Here is a 25332-nt window from a genome sequence, read left to right on the forward strand (position 1 = left end):
CGAAGAGATAACGGTCAGACAAATTAGCCAATCAGAGCGCTCCTGTTACGTAATACGCTTCCAAAAGACGATTACCTAACGCTCGGAAAACCTCACGTGACCCCGAGAGCCCCCCCACCTGATATCCTGTTATTTTTTCTTTTATTTATTAAAATCAGATCAAGTACGTGAAAAGACTCTGTAAATACACACCAGTATAAAAAAAATAATATTAATAAATTACAACGAAAGGCAAATAACAAAATGTAGGGGCAAGAAAGAAAGCAACAAACAAACAAACAGACAAACAAAACCCTTCAGAGTAAATTTGAAATGTCTGAATGATTTAATAGTTTTTAGTTTTAGTTTGTCGTTTCTGAGTTTTAAAATTTTCAACAGCAGTCAAATGTTTTGAAGTCAGAATATCTAAAAATCTAAGAGGAGTTTTTTTTTTTTTTTTTTTTTTTTTTTTTTTTTCTTTAGGCCAAATAATTTTAATGGATATAAAATTTGGCCAAAATAATGATCAAATGAATTATGTAAGATTCATCAGCTGAAAAATTGGGGTTGTTGAACATGAGTAATAATATCAGCCAGTCTGGATACATTTTTGGAGAAATTATTCTGTAAATTAAATCAAAAAGAGAAGCTATGAAAAGTTGCCGCAAGCCTCCAAAACTCAAAACAGGCTGTCAATCATTTGTCTATATTATAGCAAACATTATAAAGTGGAGTAAATATTCATATTTCATATTTACTGTGACATTTGTTCTGTTTACTGCAACATTCTGTTCTGTTCTGTTTCTCTTGTTTCTTACTCATCAAGCATTATAAAATAAGATCAGAGTGTAATAAAACCGCGGGCAGTCTGATCTCTCTGGGCGGAAAAATATTAAGTAATATTATACAACTAACATTATACTAATATTATACAACAAAGAAACACAACAGTGATGAAAAAATGTGGAAATGGGAATGGCATAAGTTTGTGATTTACATTTGCACTTTATTACAAAATGATGTTAAAAAATAAATAAATACATGTTGTTAAGAAGGCCTACAGGCTGAAATTATACCGCACTTCGTATTATTGTCATTATTATCAACACTGAAAGGATTTAATTTTTTTCCACCCATCTGCTATGAGCGAGGATGATAATTTTTTTCTGATCCAAAACGTGGATATGACTACAATCCACACATGACCGTAAGCCGACTGGGCCATTTGCTGTTTGTGCACACTGTCTCATGAACCATAAGGAATTTTTTAAAAATCATTTATTAATTATTTCCTGCCTGTGGCTCCACCTGTGCTGCCCCCTGCTGGCCGTGTCTCAGGCCTGCAGCTGATCCCCTCAGCAGATCCTACAGGAACAAGGAGATCCTGCTGATCTGACCCAGAATCAGCAGATTGTTTTCTTCTGAATCGGCCCAAGTCACAGCAACGTCTCTTCAGAGTCCACATGCTGAGGAGGAGGTTGGGGTTCTGGACTCAGACCAGCAGGATTTCCTTTAGACTGGATCCAACAGGAGGAGGACAAACTGGTTTTCACTGGTTTTCTCTCATAAATTTGTGATTTTTTTTTCCTTCTCAGAGAATATCCAAGTTTTTTTCTTGTAAATTTCCCATTTTAATTTCAGAGGCTGTGTTTTTTTTCTCTCTCTCCTCCGGCTCTGTAATTGTTTTCTCTGGAACGTGGCCCTGATAGGCCGCTGTACGTTTGTGCGGCGCTGCAGATCGATGCGGTTCACTTGAAAACAACCCAAGCCCCGCCCACGGCGTCTGACTGACAGGTGATCTGTGGACGTGCAGCTGCCATGTATGAAGCTGCAGGAGGATATTATTTTTAGACAGGGAGGGGACACCAGCCTGCTGTGTGTGTGTGAGTGTGTGTGTGTGTGTGTTCAGATGTGCCTGCTGACCTTGTGTTTCACTGTACAGTCTGACAAACCAAACACACACCAAAACCTTGTAGAAGAATAACAAATAACCAGTTAATCTGTAATCTTGCTGAATATTAGCTGAATATAGTAGCTGAATTATTTTTAATGATTATTTACTGGTGTTATACTTTAATGATAATAATATTATTAATAATAATAATAATAATAATAATATGTGTATTATTATGTGTATTATTATTATCATTATCATTATTATTATTAGGGGTTCAAGCCCGTAAGGCTGAAACTGTGCTGGGTTCCAGGTCAGCTGGTTTGATATGTGATTAACTTGATTTTTTTTGCTTTTCATAAAAATTTCATTTCTTCAACTCATTTCTTTATGCAGAAGTCGATCAAAATAAAATAAGTAATTTTAACCCAAGTGATGCTGATAACCCAGAGACTGGGCTCGATTTTTCAACCCAGGTTTTGGTAGTTTTATCTCAACAATGTGGTCATTTTGACCCATTTTGGTGTAGAAAACATCCAAACAGCCAGAATAAGCCCAACTGTGATATTCTGAACGCAGCGAGTCGATCTAACACCGCACAAAGTGAGAGGAGTGAGGAGGAGCCACTTTTACTGCATGAATAAAGACACAGGGACGTGTGTGTGTGTGTGTGTCTGTGTGTGTGTGTGTGTGTGTGTGTGTTGAGGGAAACGTGTTTTTGCCTGAAGCCCTTCAGGAAACCATGCGTGTCCCTGATGTGTTTCTAGGAGTCGGGAACCTGGAGGATCTGGCAGCTCTGGTTTGTGACGTCAGTGAGTCAAACGTTTATCCGTCAGTTGCCTTCAGTTATTTGATTTTGTTGGGAAAATAAACCAAACTGTTGAACTTTAAACTCTTCTTTCTTTGTGTCGCGGTCGCTATCGCATGTTTCCTGTTCTCTGTGTGGAGGAGTTTTTCTGGAGGACAGGGTCCTCCTGGAGGTCAGCTGGTGGAGGAGCAGCTCCTTCACCTGCTGGACGGCCTCCACCTGCACGGAGCTTCATGCTCCGCTCCTCCTGCTCCTGGAGGATGGATCTGAGCTCCTTGTGCTCAGAGCGTAGGGACCTGGTCTTGCTCTTATCGACCCGGAGCCTGAGGTGAAACCGGCCGATGGTTTGTCTTTTTCATCAGTGAGCTCTTGGAGGTGCGGCACTTTTCTTCGAGGTTCTTGTCCTCCACCTCACAGATCTGCAGCTTTTCTTTAAGTTGGTCCAGTTCTGGGCGGAGAGCCTCCTTCTCCGTCTCTCGCTTGCAGTTAGTCCAGAACACTGCTGCCCGTTTGCTTACAGGTACACGAAAACGAGACCACATTAGCCCTGTATTGTCCTCCCTCCACTGGCTTCCAGTGCAATACAGGATTGATTTCAAAATCTTGCTCTTTGTTTTTAAGTGTCTAAATGGTTTGGCACCCGTATACCGGTCGGACCTGCTGGAGCCCCATGTTCCTTCAAGGACACTCAGATCCTCCGACCAGCTTCTCCTGTCCGTGCCCAGAAGCAGACTGAAGCTCAGAGGCAGCCGGGCCTGTGCTGTGGCAGCCCCCAAGCCCCTCCCCTTCAGGTGTTTAAAACACGCCTCAAAACTCATTTCTACACTTTGGCTTTTCCATCTTCAGCTTGAGCATTTGATGTTTTATGTGGCACTGGGTATGTTGTAGATATGGTTTTGATTGATTTATGTTTATAATCTATTGTAAAGCACTTTGGCACAACTGTTTGTATTTAAATGTGCTGTATAAATAAATGTGGTATGGCATGGTCTCACTGGTCTCACCGAGGCTCTCCGGCTGCCGGTGGAGGTTTTCCTCCTCCATCCCAGCAGCCTCCAGCCTCTCGTCCGGCTCCTGGACGCTCCTTCGTTCTGCACAGCTGTGATGTCTGCCAGCTGTTGTGGCCCGAGGCCTGGAGGTTCTTGCCTCAGCTGCCATCGGCCTGTCGGAGCAGGTGAACGTCCTCCCAGATGTTGACCTGCCTCCCAGCTGTGCAGACGCTGAGCTGCTCTGTACCACAGCTCAGGACAGAGGACGGCAGGTGAGTGGGCGGGGCTTCAGTCCGTCCTGGGTCACATGACTGACACCTCTGATGCCATGTGGACAGAAGCGTCTCAGACTTCTTTCTGCTGTGATTGTCATTTTTGTCGTTTTCCATTTACCTGCTTCTTCTTTCTTTCTTTCTTTCTTCCTCCCTTTATTTCTATGATATTCATTTTTTTATGAACTTGCGTGGCGTCGAAGGTTTCAGAGGAAAACGTCCAACCAGTTCGCCCATCAACAGAAAACTCAACCATCACTTCAACTAGAACTGGCTAAAGGTTTCGAACCTTCAACCGAGCTGCCTGACGCCTGGTGGCCGTGAGCGAACCGCCTTGTCCTTTATTTATTTGATACGGAATATTTTGCTAAATTGTTGCCATGGTGCTGCTGGTGGTTGCTATGGTTTTCCTGATGGTTGCTATGGAGTTGCAAGGTGGTTGTTAGGGTGTTCTGGGTGGTTACCAGGTAGCTGCTACGGTACTGCTAGGCGGTTGCTATGATACGTAGGGGTGTTGCTATGCCGTTGCTATGGTGCTCTGGGCTGTTGCTTGATGTTTTGCCAAATTTAAACAAAGGAATAATAATTTTTTAAAAAAAACCTTTTATCAAGTCAAACCTTCCTACAGTCAAACATTCACAATAAAATGATTTGTTTGTTTTTTTTTTGGCGCTGCTCAGACATTTGAACACATCACTTTAGACGGATCATTTCCCATCAGACTTTGGCTTTATTTTTCACACTTTATACACTGAATGATTCACTGAAAAAATAAACAGTAGACTGACTGACCATTAAAAAAAAAAAAAAAAAAAAAAAAGTCAGATGCAGCCCTGGTGTGAATGTGTCGGGCAGGAGTTTCTTGGCAGGCGTCAGTGGTGTCGGCCATGTTGGAGGAAGAGTCACGCTCTGTGTGTGTGTGTGTGTGTGTGTGTGTGTGTGTGTGTAAACACGGCAGCAGCTCAGCCTGCATGGGCCGAGCCTCGGGGTTCATCACTAAAATAAGAATGAATGCCACAACCAGTTTTAAACAGCACTGACAGATATGATACAGTGTGAGTGTGTGTGTGTGTGTGTGTGTGTGTGTGTGTGTGTAACAGACAGCTGAACCCCACTTCATGTGACAGTGCTGAAAGACACCTCTTAAAAAAAAAAAAAAAAAAAAAAAAAAAAGGTCCACAAAGATGTGATGTACAAAAAAAAAGAACAGACAGAAAATGTCCTCAAACCAGGAAAAGGGAAGCGGCCAGACGGCCAATCAGAACGTCCGGCAGCCTGACCCCCCCGACAGCAGGAGGAGGAGGAGGAGGGGGAGGAGGAGGACACACGGGATGAAGGCTCTTCTGAGGAAGTACAGCTCACAGCCTCGTGTCACAAAGTCCAACAAGAAAACACAAAACAAATGGAGGAGCGGGGGGGAGGGGGGTTTGAGAAAAAATTTCTGAGATTAAAGTCAGAAATTTACAAGAAAAAACTCAAGTTTACTCCATTTTTTTGGGGTCGAGGAAACTAATCACATCACTTGACGGAAAAAAAATTAATAATAAAAATAAAACTATTTTTTGAGGGTTTCTTTCTTGTACATTTTCCGCTTCAATCCAGAAAATTCTGAGGTTTTCTTTGCTGATTCAGGTTCTTAGTTCATTGACCAAAACAATAAAATAAAATAATAAAAATAAATGTTTTTTTTTTTCCTTGTAAATTTGATTTTTTTTCCCTCATAAATTTACGACTTTTATCTCAGAATGATTTTTTTCTTACAAAAGGCCCTGATTCACCGCCATACGAGGGGCTGTGACACGCACCTCAGAGGTCAAAGGTCATATTGGACTACAGTCATTTTCCCAAATCTGGAATTCTGGCTCCATCATAATTCATCAGTGTTGAAACTCCATGTTTTTGTCCCATCATCACCCTCCTCCCCCCCCCCCTCCCCCCTCCACCTCTTCCTGTCGACAACAGAAGCGTCTCAGCTGGCAGCAGTTTGCTGTTTCTAGCTTCATCCATCCTTCTTTTTCATATTCAAACAAATGTCATAAATTATTTTGAAGGAATAAGGAAAACTCCGCTCACTGATTTATTGATCCCAAAGTCCTGAAACTTCTGAGGCGTGTGAGCGGAGAGCCGCAGGGAAAGGAAGAGGAAGGAAACAAACTGAATAAACACACATGAGGTTGCAGGTTCGACGCCCACAGCTGAACACAGACCAGCTGACCGGGCCCCGGCGCCGTCGGGGTCGAAGGTTCAGACGCACGCCGCTGCAGCCGGCCTGAACCGGTTTGAACCGGTTTGAACCGGTTTGGAGTGGTGGGTCTTCGTGGGCCGTCCCAGACGATAAAGTTGTGGAATGAAAGAAGAAAAGCTCGGCCTGTCGTTCAGGTTCGCCTCCAAAGCCACGAGGCGTCGCTCCTGTTAAAGGGACAGTTCACCCCGTGAGTCCTCGCCGTGTGCCGCCTCCTCACTCCAAAGCTTTCACGGTAAAAAAAAAAAAAATATTCCAAAGCTGCAGATCCGCGCTTTTAAGACAGCTAAATGAATGGCAGAATTCCTGACCAATGAGCAAGCTGGAGGCGGGCTTTAAAAAGTGAGAACAACAGTTGAAGATTCGAGCAAAGATCTGTTTTTTTTTTTGTTTGTTTTTTTCACCAAATTATCAAGACGCTAGCTTTCTAAAAGGAGAGGATGATGACGATGGAGGAGGAACACAGGAAAAAGAAACTGACCTAAAGAAATTATTGGAAAGTTGTTGGAACTAGAGTAAAATATCCAACTATTAAAAAACTGTGTATATATAATCATTATAATAATTACAATAATACAGCAAAAATATTTTCTTTTTTGTGGCTAATTTTCGGGTCACTGTCTCGGTTCCTGTTAATCTGCGGGCCTGTTTAGTTTCGGGGGGTGTTTCTGTGAGCCTCCACCCTCTGTCCTGCGCTCCAGCAGTTTGACATGAGAGCTTGTGAGAAAAGCTTTCGTCAGGGGATTCGAGGCAGCACACGGTGCAGACTCAGAAATGATGCATTATGGGTGACGTGTCCCTTTAAACGAGGGGCAGCCGGTGTGGCGGTCGGAGGGGGGAGGCGGAGCGTCGGGAGTCTTTTGGCAGGAAAAGGATCTCGTGTCCCGGCGGCTCCGTGGTGATGTGCGGCGCTCTGCTGGGACTCGGTGTACAGTGGTGCTTTCAGCTTTATTTGGTGATGAAGGTGACTGTAAAAGGTGAGGAAACCCCGCCCCCTCCCTCCCCGCCGCGCCGCGCCTCATGGCTCCGACTCGTCGCTGCTGTCGCGGCTGATCTCGATCTGCAGCGACGGCAGGTTGTCCAGCCGGCTCTTCTTCATGCGGTGGGAGAGCTGCTCCTGCTTCTCCTTGATCATCGCTCCCCACACCTTCTGCAGCGTCGAGTCGTCCTCCTCCTCCTCCTCCTCGTCATCCTCCTCTTCCCGCTGCTGGCCCCGCCTCCTGCTGCCGCCGCCGCTGCTGACACCATCGGCGCCGCCCAGCCTGGAGGAGGAGAAGAGGCCAGACGCCCGGACGCTCGGCCGGCGGTCGTGCTCGGCTCTGCTGTCGTCGTCGGCGGAGCCGAGGCGGCTCCACAGGCCTGCAGGCACAGAGGCATCATCACACACCGAACCCCCCCTCACCCCCCAACACACCTGAGCCCCCACCTGCCCCATCAGCCTCATCAGCCTCAGAGATACTTCACTGATCCCAAAGCGGGACACTCAAATCCTCAAGAGAAAAACTGAATTATTAGCGGAAGTGAAATTCTAAGAAATAAGAAACAGAAAAATGTGTATTAGAGATTAGTAACAATAACTAAATAACTAAATAAAGCGTTATGTGTATGTTTATGAGCCAGAATCACATTCAGCAGCTTGTCCCCACCTGTCTTTCTCTCTTTGGATGAACTGGAGTAATGGCCTCTGGCGTCTTGGCTGGCCACGCCCAGTCTGCTGTGCACGTCACTGATTGGCTCTCGGGCCGGGGGCGTGTCTCTGTGGGAGACGGGGGAGGCGGAGCGTCGTCTGTCCGGAGAGTAACGCCTCTTCCCCAACCGCTGCCTCACGTCTGCAGCGACACACACTCAGTTAACACAACACTTACATACCCCTTACAACCCTAACCCCTGACCCTGACCCTGACCCTGCAGCTGATCCCCTCAGTAGATTCTACTCTGACATGGGATTCAGGAACAAGGAGATCCTGCTGATTTGAGCCCTATCAATTTTAGAGGGACCAACCGGACCATGATTGGCGGATCCTGCATCCCAGTCCTGGGCATCAGGCTCAGCCACGCGGCCCTTAAGCCCCCTCGCGATTCCCACCACCCAAACCCTAATCTCCCAACCCCCAACCCAACCCTCTTCCTAACCCTGACCGATCCCAAACCTTTATCTAACCTTGACCTTCTAACTATACCTAACCCTAACCTTTTCCTAAACCTAACCAAACCCAAACCTATACCTAACCCTAACCTTTTTGTAAACCGAACCTTAACCTTTCCAAATCATACCTAACCCAAACCTTCTCCTAACCCTAACCTTAACCTTTTTAACCATACCTAAACCTAACCTTAGACCGCTTCTACTATACCCAACCCTAACCTTCTCCTTACCCTAACCAACCCAGCCCATATACTTGTGTTGTTGGTTTTTTTTTTTTTCTCCCAATCAAGGAGTTGGCGTGAGACATCGAGTGCCATCTAACCCTAACCTGACCCTAACCCTGCAGTTGATCCCCTCAGCAGATTCGACTCTGACATGGGATTCAGGAACAAGGAGATCCTGCTGATCTGAGCCCAGAATCAGCAGATTGTTTTCTTCTGAATCGGCCCAAGTCACAGCAACGTCTCTTCAGAGTCCAGATGCTGAGGAGGAGGTTGGGGTTCTGGACTCAGACCAGCAGGATTTCCTTCAGACTGGATCCCAACAGGAGGAGGACAAACTGGTTTCACTGTTTTTTCTTGCAAATTTGTGACTATCATATCTCAGTTTTTTTCTCATAAATTTGTAAGTTTCTTCTTGTAAATTTAACACTTCAATCTCACAGAATATCCAAGTTTTTTTCTCATTAATTTACAACTTTAATCTCTGAAATCTTCCATCTAAAGAACAACCTCTAAATAAATAAAGTTTTTCTTCTGATTCTGGTTCTCACTGCTTCCACCGGAGTGGGGAAAGCAGCCAGGATGATCACTCTGCAGTTTTAGGCGAACCGTGACCCCGCACTCACCTGTCTTAGAGGCGGTGGCCAGCGGGGGGCGCTGCTGCTGCTGCTGCTGCTGCTGCTGCTGCTGCCGGTGCTGGGACAGGCCCTGCCTCTTCTCCTCCAGCAGCTGCCTGACGTCCGTCACCTTGCTGGGCGACGTGCTTTTGGTCCTGCTCATGGAGCTGCTGCCGATTCGGTTTCTGACGCCGCCGGCCGAGCCGCCGGCCGAGCTGCCGGCCGAGCTGCCAGCCGAGCTGCTGGCCGAGCCGCCGTCGCTCCGCACCGAGTTCCTGACCAGAGGAGCACAGAAGCATCACCACACCGAGCCAGGCACCGCGAAGAGGAACATGGAAAAGGATAAAGTCTAGACGAGGTGAAGGTGAAGAGGGAACTTTCAAAGATAAAAAGGCTGTAAACACATACAGGGGAAAATGTAAAAAGGTCAAGGTGAGACGATCCGGTGCAGGAGTAAAGGGTGAATTTAAGGTAAGGTATCTTTGAACATTTCAAAGCTAAAGGTAAAAACAGAGGAGCACAGAGTCGAGGAGCAGGTTAGAGGTTTAAGGTCCGTGTGACATGTAAAGGTAAAAAGGTGAAGAAGTAAAGAAGGTTTAATGGTTAAAAGGTCAAATTAAAGGTAAACAGGTGAAGTTTAAGTTAAACTTTAATGAGCAGCTGGCTGACTGGATGTGGGTTAAGGTGACGTTTAAAGGTTAAAGGTGAAAGGTGACAGGATAAGGCTCCAGGTAAAGTTTAAGTTAACATGTGAACTTCAGGTGAGTGTGAGCACATTAAGTTAAGGGTGATGTGAGTAAGGTAAGGGCTCTGTCTGACCGTATGCTCTTCAGGTGGCTCTCCAGCTCGTCGGCGTACATGGTCATCTTCATGCTCTTCTTGGGCGACGGCGTGGAGATCATCTTCAGCTCCAGGTCGTAGTCCATCTCGTCCGACTCGGACCAGGGCGAGGGCGAGCGCCCCGCCCGGCCGCGGAGCCCCGCCCCCGCCGAGCGCAGCCCTCGCTCCTTGTACTCCACCACCCTGTCGTCCGAGTCCATGTCCTCCTCGGCCCGCTCCTCCTCCTCCTCCTCCTCCTCCTCCTCCTCCTTGATGGGCTCCTCTGGCAGGTTCACCAGGTCGGCTGCACACACAGCAACGGCAGGGCGGCTCTGATTGGCTGCTCACTCAGCCAATCAGAGCCGCCCTGCTCTGTCTGTTTGAAATTCTTCTGAAACCCATGACACTGCATGTGTGTGTGTGTGTGTGTGTACCAGAGTGGCGGTGTGTGTACGGCGGGGTGTGTCCCATGCTGTCACCAATCAGAGGCTTCTTGCTCTTGATGACATCTCTCTGGATCCTGCGGGTGTGATACCTCCTCTTCCTGTGGAACACACACACACACACACACACACACACACACGTCAGCAAATATTTGATATTTCTTAGTTGTTTTTCCAGAGTAAATATGTGAATCTATCCTCCTTGCGGTGAAGGAGAGCAGCAGTTAGGCTCCGCCCCCTGTCCGTCAGGGGGCGGAGCCTAACTGAACCCCAGAGGATGTTCACTAAAGATTTATTTTTAAAATGGAACGTGAAGTGAACTGTCTTTTAGCTGTTTTACCCACTCTGCCTGTCACGCCCGCATGTTTTTATACCAAAAAACTGTGTGTGTGTGTGTGTACCAGGAGTTGCTCAGGATGCCCTTCATGCCTCCGTAGTTGGGGTTTCCGTACTTCATGTAGTATCGGCTGCGGCGAGCGGCGCCCGGCTCCTTCTTATCGTCTGACAACAGGAAGTGACACACACAGGCTCAGCCAATCACGCTGCAGCAGCACAGACTTCACACACTTCATATGCTTTATTCTGATTGGCTGAGCTGACTGACTGGGTCACTGCTAACGGAGCAGCGTGCACACACTCTGGTCTGAGAGAAACCCTGCTTCACCAACACTGACACTCCAGCCCCGTGTGTGTGTGTGTGTGTGTGTGTCTCACCCTGTGTGGCAAAGCGCAGGAACAGCTTGTTGCCTTTAAAAGGTTTGATGGCCGGCCGCAGGTCGTTTCTGAGCAGAGACTCTGTTTCAGCCTGAGAGAGGTCTGACACCTGGCATGCACGCACGCACACACACACACACACACACACACACACACACACACACACACACACACACACACACACACACACACACACACACACATTTTCCATTTCAGCCTTGCAGAGTACCTGTGACCTGACACCTCCATATGAACACTGAGGATGCAGTGTGATCTCTCAGTAAACCACATGAACGCACAGCTCATATGAAGGTGAGCACATGGAGAGGCCTATTGTGCTTTTACACTTTGAATGATATACCCGACAAATAAAAAGTACATCATCATCATCATATGCCATTCTACAATCTGGTTATCCCCTCCTTGAACTGCCACCTTACCGTGGTGGAGGGGTTTGTGTGCCCACATGATCCTAGGAGCTATGTTGCCGGGGGCATCTTGCCCCTGTTACGGTCTCCCATGGCAAACAGGTCCTAGGTGATGAGCCAGACTAAGTGCAGTTCAAAAAGCCCTTATGAAGAGAAGATTACCAAGGACCGTGACATCGCCCGGTACGGCGGAGCCGGGGCCCCACCCTGGAGCCAGGCCTGGGGTTGGGGCTTGTGAGTGAGCGCCTGGTGGCCGGGCCTTTGCCCACGGGGCCCAGCCGGGCCCAGCCAGGCCCAGCCTGAACTGGTGACGTGGGTCCAACCCTCTGCGGGCTCACCACCCACAAGGGAAGCCGTAAGGGGCCAGTGCTTTGTGGATTGGGCGGCAGTCGAAGGCGAGGGCCTCGGCGACCCGATCCCTGGACGCAACGGCTGGCAATGGGGACAGGGGAGCCTGAGCTTGTGCGGGAGGTCGAGAGGTACCGGCTAGAAATAGTCGGGCTCACCTCCACGCACAGCTTGGGCTCTGGAACCCAGCTCCGCGAAAGGGGCTGGACCCTCCACTACGCTGGAGTTGCCCCCGGTGAGAGGCGGCGGGCAGGTGTGGGCTTGCTCATAGCCCCCCAGCTTAGCCGCCATGTGTTGGGGTTCACCCTGGTGAACGAGAGGGTCGCCTCTCTGCGCCTTCAGGTTGGGGAGAGGGCTCTCATTGTTGTTTGTGCCTACGAGCCAAATGGCAGTGTCGAGTACCCGGCCTTCTTGGAGTCCCTGGGAGGGGTACTGGTTAGTGCTCCGACTGGGGACTCCATTGTTCTACTGGGGGACTTCAACGCTCACATGGGCAGCGACAGTGACACCTGGAGTGGGGTGATTGGGAGAAACGGCCTCCCTGATCTGAACCCGAGTGCTGTTCTGTTATTGGACTTCTGTGCTAGTCACAGTTTGTCCATAACGAACACCATGTTCGAGCAACTGGTGTCCATAAGTGCACGTGGCACCAGGACACCCTAGGTCGGAGGTCGATGATCGACTTTGTTGTCGTTTCATCTGATCTCCGGCCGTATGTCTTGGACACTCGGGTGAAGAAAGGGGCTGAGCTGTCAACTGATCACCACCTGGTGGTGAGTTGGATCCGCTGGCGGAGGGGGAAGCTTGACAGACCTGGCAGGCCCAAACGTACTGTGAGGGTCTGTTGGGAACGTCTGGCTGAACCCTCTGTTAGGGGGGTCTTCAACTCCCACCTCCAGGAGACCTTCTCCCAGCTCCCGAGGGAGGCTGGGGACATTGAGTCCGAATGGACCATGTTCTCGTCCTCCATTGTCGATGCGGCTGTTTGGAGCTGTGGCCGCAAGGTCTCTGGTGCTTGTCGTGGCGGCAATCCCAGAACCCGGTGGTGGACACCGGAAGTAAGGGATGCCGTCAAGCTGAAGAAGGAGTCCTACCGGTCCGTGTTGGCCAGTGGGACTCCTGAGGCAGCTGACGGGTACCGGCAGGCCAGGCGTGCCGCGGCTCGGGCAGTGGCAGAGGCAAAAACTCGAAGCTGGGAGGAGTTTGGGCAGGCCATGGAGGAGGATTATCGGTCGGCCTTGAAGAAATTCTAGCAAACTGTCTGGCGCCTCAGGAGGGGGAAGCAGTACTGACACTGTTTACAGTGCAGGTGGGGGGCTGCTGACGTCAACTGGGGATATTGTCGGGCAGTGGAAGGAATACTTCAAGGGTCTCCTCAATCCCACCGTCACGTCTTCTGCTGAGGAGGCAGAGGTTGAGGACTCGGGGGTGGACTCGTCCATCACCCAAGCTGAGGTCACTGAGGTGGTTTGTAAGCTCCTCAGTGGCAGAGTGGCGGGGGTGGATGAGATCCGCCCTGAGTATCTCAAGTCTCTGGATGTTGTGGGGCTGTCTTGGCCGACACGCCTCTGCAACATCGCATGGCAGTTGGGGACAGTGCCTCTGGAGTGGCAGACCGGGGTGGTGGTCCCCCTTTATAAGAAGGGGGACCGGAGAGTGTGTTCCAACTACCAGGGGATCACACTTCTAAGCCTACCCGGGAAGGTCTACGCCAGGGTGCTGGAGAGGAGGATTCGGCCGACAGTCGAACCTCAGATTCAGGAGGAACAATGCGGTTTTCGTCCCGGCCGTGGAACACTGGACCAGCTCTATACCCTCCGGAGGGTGCTTGAGGGTTCGTGGAAGTTTGCCCAACCAGTTCACATGTGTTTTGTGGATCTGGAGAACCGTGTCCCTCATGGTGCCCTGTGGGGGGTGCTCCGGGAGTATGGGGTCCGAGGCCCTTTGCTAAGGGCTGTTCAGTCCCTGTACGACCGGAGCAGGAGCTTGGTTCGCATTACCGGCAATAAGTCAGACTTGTTCCCAGTGCATGTTGGACTCCGGCAGGGCTGCCCTTTATCACCGGTTCTGTTCATAATCTTTATGGACAGAATTTCTAGGCGCAGCCAGGGGCCGGAGAGAGTCCTGTTTGGGAGCCACAGGATTTCATCGCTGCTTTTTGCGGATGATGTCGTCCTGTTGGCCCCATCGATGCAGGACCTTCAGCAGGCACTGGGGAGGTTTGCAGCCGAGTGTGAAGCGGCGGGGATGAGAATCAGCACCTCCAAGTCCGAGGCCATGGTTCTCGACCGGAAAAAGGTGGCATGCCCTCTCCGGGTTGGTGGAGAAGTCCTGCCTCAAGTGGAGGAGTTTAAGTATCTCGGGGTCTTGTTCACGAGTGAGGGAAGGATGGAGCGTGAGATTGACAGGCGGATCGGTGCAGCCTCCGCAGTGATGCAGTCGGTGTACCGGTCCGTCGTGGTGAAGAAGGAGCTGAGCTGAAAGGCAAAGCTCTCGATTTACCAGTCAATCTAAGTTCCTACCCTCACCTATGGTCATGAGCTTTGGGTAATGACCGAAAGGACAAGATCGCGGATACAAGCGGCCGAAATGAGTTTCCTTCGCAGGGTGGCCGGGCGCTCCCTTAGAGATAGGGTGAGGAGCTCGGAGTAGAGCCGCTGCTCCTCCGCATCGAGAGGAACCAGTTGAGGTGGCTCAGGCATCTGTTTCGGATGCCCCCGGACGCCTCCCTGGGGAGGTGTTCCAGGCATGCCCCACCGGGAGGAGGCCCCGGGGAAGACCCAGGACACGCTGGAGGGACTATGTCTCTCGGCTGGCCTGGGAACGCCTTGGGGTTCCTCCTGAGGAGCTGGCGGAAGTGTCTGGGGAGAGGGAAGTCTGGGCATCTCTGCTTAGACGGCTGCCCCCACAACCTGGCCCCGGATAAGCGATAGAAGATGGATGGATGCATGGACAATCTGGCTATGTAAAGTGGAGGTGTGGTGATGGAGGAGGTCCACTGCTGATCTGTGCACGCTTCCAATGCTGGCACATTTTTTGACTGAGGCCATTTACGCTCCTGTCAAAATGCACACACGCAGAGGTGGCTCCTGCAGAGGGCGCCGCTGGGGCTTCCTGCTCCATGTTGAGCGACGTGACACCGCTGAGGCCCACTTCACTTTTCTGCGTGACCTCTGTGCTTCATGCCGGTCGATGAAGACGACGTGATGCCGGTTTTCACGTGTCTCCAACCAGCTGACCTGAGGTCTGCTCTGCAGCTACAGATGGCACCGTGCCTCATCCTACATTCACACAGAGAAATCAGCCCTCACGCTGCTTTGGAGCAAAGGCTTTGTCTCAGCGGCTGCAGCCATGACGTCTGCAGCTTTGATGTGAGCTTCATCAGCGCAGAGCCAATCAGACAGCTGCTGTCTGCTGCCTGATCATACGGGCACGGGACGCTGATCATGTGACCATGTGACCACATGACCATGTGACCCCGTCACCCAGGCCCAGCTGTGAGGACGTGTACACTGGGCATGCATCATGTGGATATGAGACAAATGACAGATGAGCTCCTGCACTGCACTGCCGCCTTTAAAACAAGGAACACACAACGCTGACGTCACACACACACACACACACACACACACACACACACACACACACACACACACACACACTAACACACACCACAGAGCAGAGCCTCATGAGACCACAGCACATCAGCCAGCGGATCAATCAATCTGATTAGATGCATCAATATTAATCAACCTAGTATGACATAACCGTCCCAGCCAGTAACACCAGTGTAATGACATGATTTGACCAGCAGGTGTCAGCCTGAGCAGAGCTGCTGTGCTGTGCTGAGAGGCTCCAAGAGAAGATCAAGGTCAGGTGTTACCTGCCAGCTGCTCCTGTTCCTGGGAACAAACACAGCAGGTGCAGATGCAGTGGGGGCCCTCAGGGGCCATGCACACACAAGAGTCTGAATTTCAGCAGCCTCTTTTTTTTTTATTTAAATTGGTTTTGAAACATAAACAGGACAGATCATTTCTGTCCCTCTGTTTTGAAATGTGACATCATCAGTTTGATGACAGCTGACCAGTCACAGAGCAGGACAGAAACACTGAGAGACAAACGGCCTGAGACGTCGAGTTTGACCCGAGCGGCGTGGGACCGCCCCGACGCTCCTGACCTCACATCAGACCCTCCTGCAGCCCAGCAGCAAAGCCTCCGCTGGTTCCTGAGGATTTCCCCGGGGGCGAAGCGTCCGGCTGGAAACTGAAAGAAAAACTCTTCAACATTTCCACTGCTGTGCACGCCCACCAGACGCCTGTCACACGCCCGTCACACGCCCACCAGACGCCTGTCACACGCCCGTCACACGCCCACCAGACGCCTGTCACACGCCCGTCACACGCCCACCAGACGCCCGTCACACGCCCACCAGATGCCCGTCACACGCCCACCAGACGCCCGTCACACGCCCACCAGACGCCCGTCACACGCCCACCAGACGCCCGTCACACGCCCACCAGACGCCCGTCACACGCCCACCAGACGCCCGTCACACGCCCACCAGACGCCCGTCACACGCCCACCAGACGCCCACTAGACGCCCACCAGACGCCCACCAGACGCCCGTCACACGCCCACCAGACGCCCGTCACACGCCCGTCACACGCCCACCAGACGCCCGTCACACGCCCACCAGACGCCCGTCACACGCCCACCAGACGCCCGTCACACGCCCGTCACACGCCCACCAGACGCCCGTCACACGCCCACCAGACGCCCGTCACACGCCCACCAGACGCCCGTCACACGCCCGTCACACGCCCACCAGACGCCCGTCACACGCCCACCAGACGCCCGTCACACGCCCACCAGACGCCCGTCACACGCCCACCAGACGCCCGTCACACTAACTGGCTTGACAGCAGGTCAGCCAAAACCAAAGCCCAACCAGAGGAGGACAGCTGGACGGCTGGTGATCAGGACGAGATCAGTACGTGATCAGGACGTGATCAGTACGTGATCAGGACGTGATCAGGACGTGATCAGGACGTGATCAGGACGTGATCAGGACGTGATCAGGACGTGATCAGGACGAGATCAGGACGAGATCAGGACGAGATCAGGACGTGATCAGTACGTGATCAGTACGTGATCAGGACGTGATCAGGACGTGATCAGTACGAGATCAGGACGAGATCAGGACGTGATCAGGACGTGATCAGGACGTGATCAGTACGTGATCAGGACGTGATCAGGACGTGATCAGGACGAGATCAGGACGAGATCAGGACGAGATCAGGACGTGATCAGTACGTGATCAGGACGAGATCAGTACATGATCAGTACGTGATCAGGGCGTGATCAGGATGTGGACTGATCAGCACTGATGTGGACTGATCGGTATAGATGTGGACTGATCAGTATTGATGTGGACTGATCAGTATTGATGTGGACTGATCAGTATTGATCAGGACTGATGTGGACTGATCAGTATTGATGTGGACTGATCAGTATTGATCAGTATTGATGTGGACTGATTGGTATTGATGAGGACTGATCAGTATTGATCAGTATTGATCACCTGGGTGCGCTCGGTGCTCTTCTGCTCGGTGTCGCTCTCTTTAGCTTCGATCTCCTCGCTGCTCTTCTTCTCTGCCTCCTCCTCCACCTCCCCCTCCTCTTCATCATCCTCATCCTCATCTGAGCATTCACCCCGCCGACCTGCAACACACACACACACACACACACACACACACACACACACACACACACATCATGCTCACACACTGCTGTGCACAGAGTGTGTAACAGCGGTGTGTGTGTGGTCTGCTCTGATACCTTTGCTGGGCTCGCTGGGCTTGCTGCTCATCTCCGTGGTAACGGCCTCCAGGTCGGGCATGCGGCTGCTGTTGATGAGCGCCCGGGTGGACGTGATGTCATCCAGCCACACCACGTTGCCTAGGAAACACAGAGAGCGCCGCTCAGTAACCAGAGAGGAAGGTGAGGCGTTTCATGTCAACAGATTCTGAAGCCACAGCTCCAAGAAGGAGAGGAAGAAGAAGGAGAAGAAGAAGAGGAGGCAGAAGAAGAAGAAGAAGGAGGATATGGAGGAAGAGCCATCTGTGTTTTGTGTGAGTGTGTGTGTGTGTGTGTGTGTGTGTGTGAGCCTCACAGGAAGTGTCATCGATCCACTCGATGTGAGCAGGTGGATACTCCTTGAAGTATCCGAAGACGTCCTGCGTGCTCATGTCGTCCACGCCCGTCACATGGACCGCCTCCAGACGCACCCTGGGGATGGCTGCCACACACACACACACACACACACACGCACACACACACGCACACGCACACACACACGCACACACACACGCGCACACACACACGCACACACACACGCACACACGCACACACACACACACACAAGTACAAACTACAGTTTGATGTGTCTGACAGGGCAGTCGGGGGCAGTGAAGTGTGTTTGGTAAAGCCAACAGTGCAGTGGCTGTGCAGTGAAGTCGGTCTGGTGTTGGTACCTGTCTTCAGCACGTCTTTATCGAGCACGACGCTCCTCTGAGCAAGGCACACGTGGAACCGCCTCGCACGCTTCTCCTTCCTCTCTATGGCCTCCTGAGACACACACACACACACACACACACACACACAGAGAGAGAGAGAGAGTTAACACAGCAGGTCTCACATACTCAGTGTGTGTCGTGGCGCTGTGCGGTGTGTGTCGCGTGGCGTGTTGTGTGTCATGGCACTGTGCGGTGTGTGTAGCGTGGTGTGTTGTGTGTCGTGGCGCTGTGCGGTGTGTGTCGCGTGGTGTGTTGCATGGCGTGGTGTGGCGGTGTGTGTCGTGTGCTGACAGGACGTCCGGCTGGCTGGCGGTGACGAGAGCCCGGCAGGCTGAGGGCAGGTGAAGGTGTGTGTCGGTGGCGTACCTTGGAGTTGACGTCGATCCCGGTGATGAACGCCCCGGCTTTGTTCTCGTAGCGCCGACTCGTGTCCTGAAAGGCAGACAGACAGACAGGACGGGGTCAGAGCCGGGGGGACGGGACACTTTGCAGCTCGACTTTTCCTGGTCGTCTGTTTGAGCTTTGACTTCCTTGGTGCTGTCAGGATGAGTTCAGGTGCTCACCTCCACACCTCTGTACTGCTTTAATGGGGATGTGTGCTTATGGACTGGGCGGGGACACACCCTGTGTCCTGATTGGACAGCTGCACTGCAAAAACTCTAAATCTTACCAAGATTATTTGTCTTATTTCAAGTCAAAAATGTCTTATTCCTAGTCAAAATATCTCATTACACTTAAAATAAGACATGATCACCTCAGAAGTAACTTGTTTTTAGACAATTGTCTCTTGTTTCAAGTGAAAATTTGCTTGTTTCATTGGCAAAATTTGTTTCTTGTTTCTAGCTAATTTTCACTTATTTCAAGTGAATTTTCATTTTTTCCACTGGCAAATTTTGCCAATGAAACAAGCAAATTTTCACTGGAAACAAGAGACAATTGTCTAAAAACAAGTTACTTCTGAGGTGATCATGTCTTATTTTAAGTGTAATGAGATATTTTGACTAGGAATAAGACATTTTTGACTTGAAATAAGACAAATAATCTTGGTAAGATTTAGAGTTTTTGCAGTGCGCTAAATGCTGCTTGCACACATTTTTAAGGCCAGTATAAGACAGATAGATATTGTCATTGTATATAAAAACACAACGAAATTTAGTTTGAAGCACCAAAACTCAGCATAAACAATATAAGTATACTTTGGGGAGGGAAAACACCAACAGCTGATTAATTGGACAATATCCCCCCCCCCCCGGCCGCCCTGCGTGGAAACAAAAACATAAAGACATAAAAAAGATCTGACGCTGTGGAAAATGACCTGGGTTTGACTTTATTAGATAAACTGTTGAACCCAGCGTCTGAGTAAAAGTCATAAAATATGAATAAATCTGGATCACTCAACATCAAAGGCAAAGTCATTAATAAATAAATCTGGAATTGAAAATCAAACTGTGAAAAAAAATCTTTGATGTAAAATAACTCAGCGGGTGGCAGCTCTTTTGATTTTTTTTTTTCCATCAAAGTCACTGATTCCAGTTGAGAAGCCTCGTATTTAACAGAGGAGACGTCTGTCTGCAGGGCTGAGCTTTACAGGACGAACAATCTGACGAGATTACTTTGGACTTTTGAAGAACTAAATGAATTATTGTATGAGATTGTTTCATCCAATCAGCACTGATCAATCAGCACTGATCAATCAGCACTGATCAGTGTGTCGATCGCTCCAACAGTCACACCCTGAGGTCAGAGGCTGAAACATGACGATAACTCCCACACAGTCTGAGAAATCACTTCTTCACTGCCAGACAGACGTGTGCCGTCTTCACACCTCTACAGGTGTGTGTGTGTGTGTGTGTGTGTGTGTGTGTGTGTGTTCTCCATCCATGTTCTATCACACTAAACTCTCAATGGGAAACCAACTTCACTTCTCCACCGGCTCATAATTTATTTATCCTTTATTTTACCAGGAAGGTCCCATTGAGACACAACGTCTCTTCTTCCAGGGAGTCCTGCTCAAAATGGCAGCATAAAAAAAAAAAAAAAAAAAAAAAAAAAAAAAGTTTCAAACACAGAAGGACACCGTTACACAAAGACAAAGGCTGACAAGATAGTAAAGGCTGATCCAGGGCTGGGATCACCAACACTCCAGAATTTCCCTGTTTGGGATCAATAAAGTATATCTATCTATCTATCTATGCAGAGGAAAGAACAGTCAGCAGCGTGCTGTAAGTGGCCCACATCAGACAATGACACTGATCTGTACAGGAAAATCCACCAAAACCCATCAGCCCACTGCAGCCTTGGTCCCAGTCCCGCTCCGTCTCCACCTGCACTGAAGTGATGCAAACACAGGTATACAGCCGTCAGTGTGTGTGTTCACACCTGGCATCACCACGCGTCTCACCTGCGTCTCACCTGTGATCAGGTCTCACTCTGTGAGTGTGTAGACTGGGGTGATGCCCACCACCTAGTCTTTAATGTGGTCCATGACCCAGAGCGCCTTCTGACCCCCTGCAGTGAGCCTCCATGACACAGCCACACGTCAGGTGTCTTCACACAGCACCTGGTGTTTTCAGGTGTTTGCACTGAGCTTTCTCACAACACTGAGACTGGACGCTGTCAGCAGCAGGCTCCTGTTTGGATTTGTCCAAATGGTTTTACAGAGTGTGGTACAGCACGGCGTGCAGACCTGGGACGTCTGACGGGTCAGTTCAAGTCCAGGTTGGGGTGTCCGGTCCAAACCGCCCTGCAGAGTGTGGGTCACCCAGAGCAGGGTCACATGCAGTCTGTCTGAAAGGTCAGGGCTCAGGGAGGCACTGAGGATTCCAGAGCCCACTCACTTCCTGTATCAGGGATCTGCCCTGCTACCCTCGGGACAATAAAGTATACTTTATTTTACTTTACTTTACTTAAACTTTCCCACTCCATGTGCAGATAAACACACGATTTCCATTGCAGGTTGTTTTCTGAGTTGAGGTTTTTAGTTGTGTCGTGTGTTTTGTAGTTGGGTTAGGTTCTACGCTGCGGTGGATAAATCAACCTGCATGTTTAGGTGGGCAGGTGGGCGGGGCCTCTTCCACTGCCGCGGCTCTGATGTGTGTCAGAAATGACAGACTAGATTAAAAAAAGAGGTGAAACGAGCGTCAGGCATACAGTGTGTGAACTATAAAATGACTTTCAACCATTCACACTGGCACCTGTAGTATTTCTGTGGTATCTATACTAACTCAAATGCATCAAGTGTTAGAAGGAATTTGCTTAATTATGCTGGAGCAAGAAATTTAAGAAAGGCTGCCACCTCCTGATTTTATATTGAAGAAAAACCCTTCATGTTCTCAATAGATATTTTAGAGATCACCAAATTTCTCCTATCATGTCTTTAAAGGGCCGGTCTGGCCGGTCTGTCAGGGTGTTGGTCTGGACCAGAGCTGAAGACAGAGGACGTCAGGTGAACAGGCGGTCCTTCAACGCGTCCTGGGACACGTGTGTTTACACCTCTAATGCAATGGGGACTAAAGCATCTCAGGCCTCTGAATGTCCTGAGAGATCAGATCTCAAGACGCACTGAGGACACACTGCTGCTGTTTCCACCTGAACTCAGATGTTAGTGCCAGGTGGAGCCAGGGCCAAGGCAAAGCAACTGACAGGAGCACAGAAACGCAAAAACAAAGCACCGCAAATCACCTGAAAATCGACATATTCTTAAAGAGACATCAAGAACACACAGAGGAACAACCCCACATGACGCTGTGCTGCTTCACCACCACAACCACACACCATGAGACCAGCCTGGTCACTGCAGTGTGAACACGAGTGTAAAACTAAACATGAACTCAGCGTGAAGTCAGAGAGTCTCAAAGTTAACAGATATCTAACAAACCATTAGAGCGTACACAACAAGACCTCTGCAGGCCTCAGGCTCGCCACTTTAACACTCCAAAATAATATACAAGCCACAAACTAGAGCTGCTCCATATGGACATTATAATACTGATGCCAAGTGTCTCAACGAAAGACAATATATGACTATGGCTTCACACTTTTTTGAAATTTTAAGTGTAGCAACAGTGAAATTAAGCATTCTAGAACAAACAGCACAATAACAGCAAATGGCCGTAGAAAATGCAGCTAAATAACCTGTTGTATTTATCAGACCAATCATCTCTTAGGCTGCATTAAATGGTAAAAAACTAAAACCAATCATGTTGCTGCAACCAGTGAAAACTGGGCATTCAAAAAAACAAACAAACAAACAAACAAACAAACAAACAGCATAATCACACCAACTGGATGCAGAAACTGCAATTACTTCAAAATATCTGATTGATCACAACAGCCCAATCACTGTCTCAGGCTAACCTCTAACCCCACAGCTGATATTGTCCATAGCTGCCTTCTGAGATATGTGCGAATTTCCTGCGGGATGAATAAAGTATCTATCTATCTATCTATCTATGAATATCTTGCATGTTCATATCGAGATAACGATATGATGACGATGAATGGTTCGGCTCTGCCACATATCACCACAGCCCCCAGCCCCCAGCCCCCAGCCTCCAGCCTCCAGCCCCCAGCCTCCAGCCCCCAGCCTCCAGCCCCCAGCCCCCACCCTCCAGCCTCCAGCCCCCAGCCTCCAGCCTCCAGCCCCCAGCCTGCAGCCCCCAGCCCCCAGCCTCCAGCCTGCAGCCCCCAGCCTGCAGCCCCCAGCCTCCAGCCCCCAGCCTCCAGCCCCCACCCTCCAGCCCGCAGCCTGCAGCCCCCAGCCTCCAGCCCCCAGCCTCCAGCCTCCAGCCTCCAGCCCCCAGCCTCCAGCCTCCAGCCCCCAGCCTCCAGCCTCCAGCCCCCAGCCTCCAGCCTCCAGCCTGCAGCCCCCAGCCTCCAGCCTCCAGCCCCCAGCCTCCAGCCTCCAGCCCGCAGCCTCCAGCCCCCAGCCTCGGTGCTCACCGCTCGGCGCGGTGCGTGTTAGCGGAACCAGCCCGCGGCACTGAGCGGCAAGGCGGAGCGGAGAGCTGACGGGACGGCGAAGCAAAAACTGTTGAGTGTTACAGGATACAAGCCGAATTAAAGAGGAGCTCCTGTCGACTCGCCAGGCGCTCCGAGTGTTTTTCATCTATGTCTGAATTTTGTCCGCAAAGCGACTAAACGTGGAAGCGGCAGGTTTCCGCCTGGAGGCCGGCGCGGCGCGGCGCTGAGGGCGCGCTCCATCCAGGAAGGGACGCGCGCACCGCGGCTAGCAGGCTAGCAACAAGTGATTCAAACAACAGGCTGCTGATAGCTAACGTTAGCTAATAAACAAAGCCACCCGGGCGGTGAGGCCGCTGCTGGCCCGTGTCAGAGGCGGTTCGCCGCACACAAACAGCCGCGGTGCGAGCGGCTGCTCCCCGGCTAGCCTGGCAGACGCGGTTAACAGGCGGCGGCACTCGGCGCAGCTCCGCCGGGCTTGGCGGCAGGCGAGCCCGCGGAGCCTCCGGGCCTGGCCCCCTCACTCACCGGCAGCAGCTCCTTCAGGGAGCGGTTCACGGAGATGTCTTCCGCCTCCAGCTCGCCCTCCTCCACCTCCATGGGCTCGGACTCGCGGGCCTCTCTGTCGGACTCGGAGTCGGAGTCGGAGTCGGAGCGATCGGAGCCACTGTCGGATTTCACCGACACCCGTAAGCTGCGCACAGCCGCCATGGCGCCACTTGGAACGGTTGCGGTTGTTTTCGTGACCCGGCGCTAGTCATGCGCTTCTGTTTCCGCTTGGCTGATGACGCAGCGGGGATGGCCCCGCCCACAAGCCCGGGACCACCGAGATAGAGTTTTAATTTATTTACATATTTTACAGATTTTTCTGCTGTGTTGAGAATGAACTGCACGGAGGATGTGGGGACAATTTAGAGGAAAAAAAAAAAAAAACACTGACATTTTTTCATAAATTTTAATCCTTTAACCCCTATTTTAAATCCCTGATGACTTTCAGTCTGCATAAATAAAGTTGTTTTCCCCACATTACGCTGAAGAAATAACTCTTTATAATCCATGAAGTCGAGAATAAAGAAAAACAGGATCCAATCTTTCTGTCCTGATCAAAAGACGCCGAGCCAAAGTAGATCACGCTCTGTGGTTTCTAGATTTTAATTTTCCATTTCCTGCTCATCAGGTTTGCAGCTGGTTAAATAAAGTTTGGCTTTCTTGCTTGGCCAGAAGATGACCACTCTTGATTCTCTCACAAGTGTTTACAAGGAGATAAAAGTAATTTAGTTTTCCCTGACCTGGAGAGATTTGAAAAACACCACCAAAACTGCTTTTTATCGCCTCTGCAGTGCCACTACAATTTGGCTAAAAACTCCCACTTTCTGAGATTCAAGTTGGAAATTTACAAGAAAATACTTTTTTGAAAAACTCTCTGGAAAATTCTGATCTTATAAATTCATAAATTTACAAGAAAAAATAGTTTTCTTTTACTTCACTTTCTTATACTCTTACTATTCTGCCCTTGCCAGGATGTAGTTGATTTGTAGCTTGGCAGATAGTTAAAGAATAAATAAATCAAATGTTACAATTTGTAACTTTCTTTGACATCAACAAACACTGGGTAATTCATCATTATATAAAACACAAACACACAAAAACGTGCTGAAATGATCCGGGATTAGCAACTATGTAACAACTAACTGTCGGTTAGCTTAATGCTAACTTAACATTGCAAATTCCATAAACAGGCTAACGCGTTAGCATCGCTCCCGTTTTTAATTTGCCATACAATTATTAACTATTAATAATATTAACTACTAACACTGGTAACAGGTAAATTTAACATAAAAAGGGAGGCTAAATATTACTCACAGACATGCTCTTTTA

At 49.9% G+C, this 25332-nt stretch overlaps 1 protein-coding gene across 1 annotated transcript; it reads right to left on the reverse strand.

Moving 5' to 3' along the window:
- Positions 1 to 4739: 4739 nt before the first annotated feature.
- Positions 4740 to 24194, reverse strand: ncbp3 (nuclear cap binding subunit 3). Its single transcript, XM_030069179.1, has 13 exons — positions 23983 to 24194; positions 18862 to 18927; positions 18454 to 18547; positions 18093 to 18218; positions 17759 to 17878; positions 17502 to 17641; positions 11145 to 11253; positions 10832 to 10931; positions 10422 to 10531; positions 9988 to 10291; positions 9178 to 9443; positions 7831 to 8013; positions 4740 to 7543 (listed from the first exon to the last, which is right to left on the reverse strand). The coding sequence occupies exons 1-13, from the start codon at positions 24163 to 24165 to the stop codon at positions 7203 to 7205; spliced, it is 2142 nt and encodes a 713-aa protein (XP_029925039.1). The 5' UTR covers positions 24166 to 24194; the 3' UTR covers positions 4740 to 7202.
- Positions 24195 to 25332: the final 1138 nt, after the last annotated feature.

This window comes from Myripristis murdjan, chromosome 14, assembly GCF_902150065.1.
Source record: "Myripristis murdjan chromosome 14, fMyrMur1.1, whole genome shotgun sequence".
Taxonomy (NCBI): Eukaryota; Metazoa; Chordata; class Actinopteri; order Holocentriformes; family Holocentridae; genus Myripristis; species Myripristis murdjan.

Excerpts from the sequence above, each read along its gene's own strand:
- ncbp3 (XM_030069179.1), bottom strand. The coding sequence starts at position 24,165 with ATGGCGGCTGTGCGCAGCTTACGGGTGTCGGTGAAATCCGACAGTGGC. Across the intron at positions 10,932-11,144 it reads CCTGCGCTTTGCCACACAGG|ACGATAAGAAGGAGCCGGGC; the intron begins GTGAGACACACA and ends TCCTGTTGTCAG. Across the intron at positions 10,532-10,831 it reads GGCATCCTGAGCAACTCCTG|GAAGAGGAGGTATCACACCC; the intron begins GTACACACACAC and ends TGTGTTCCACAG.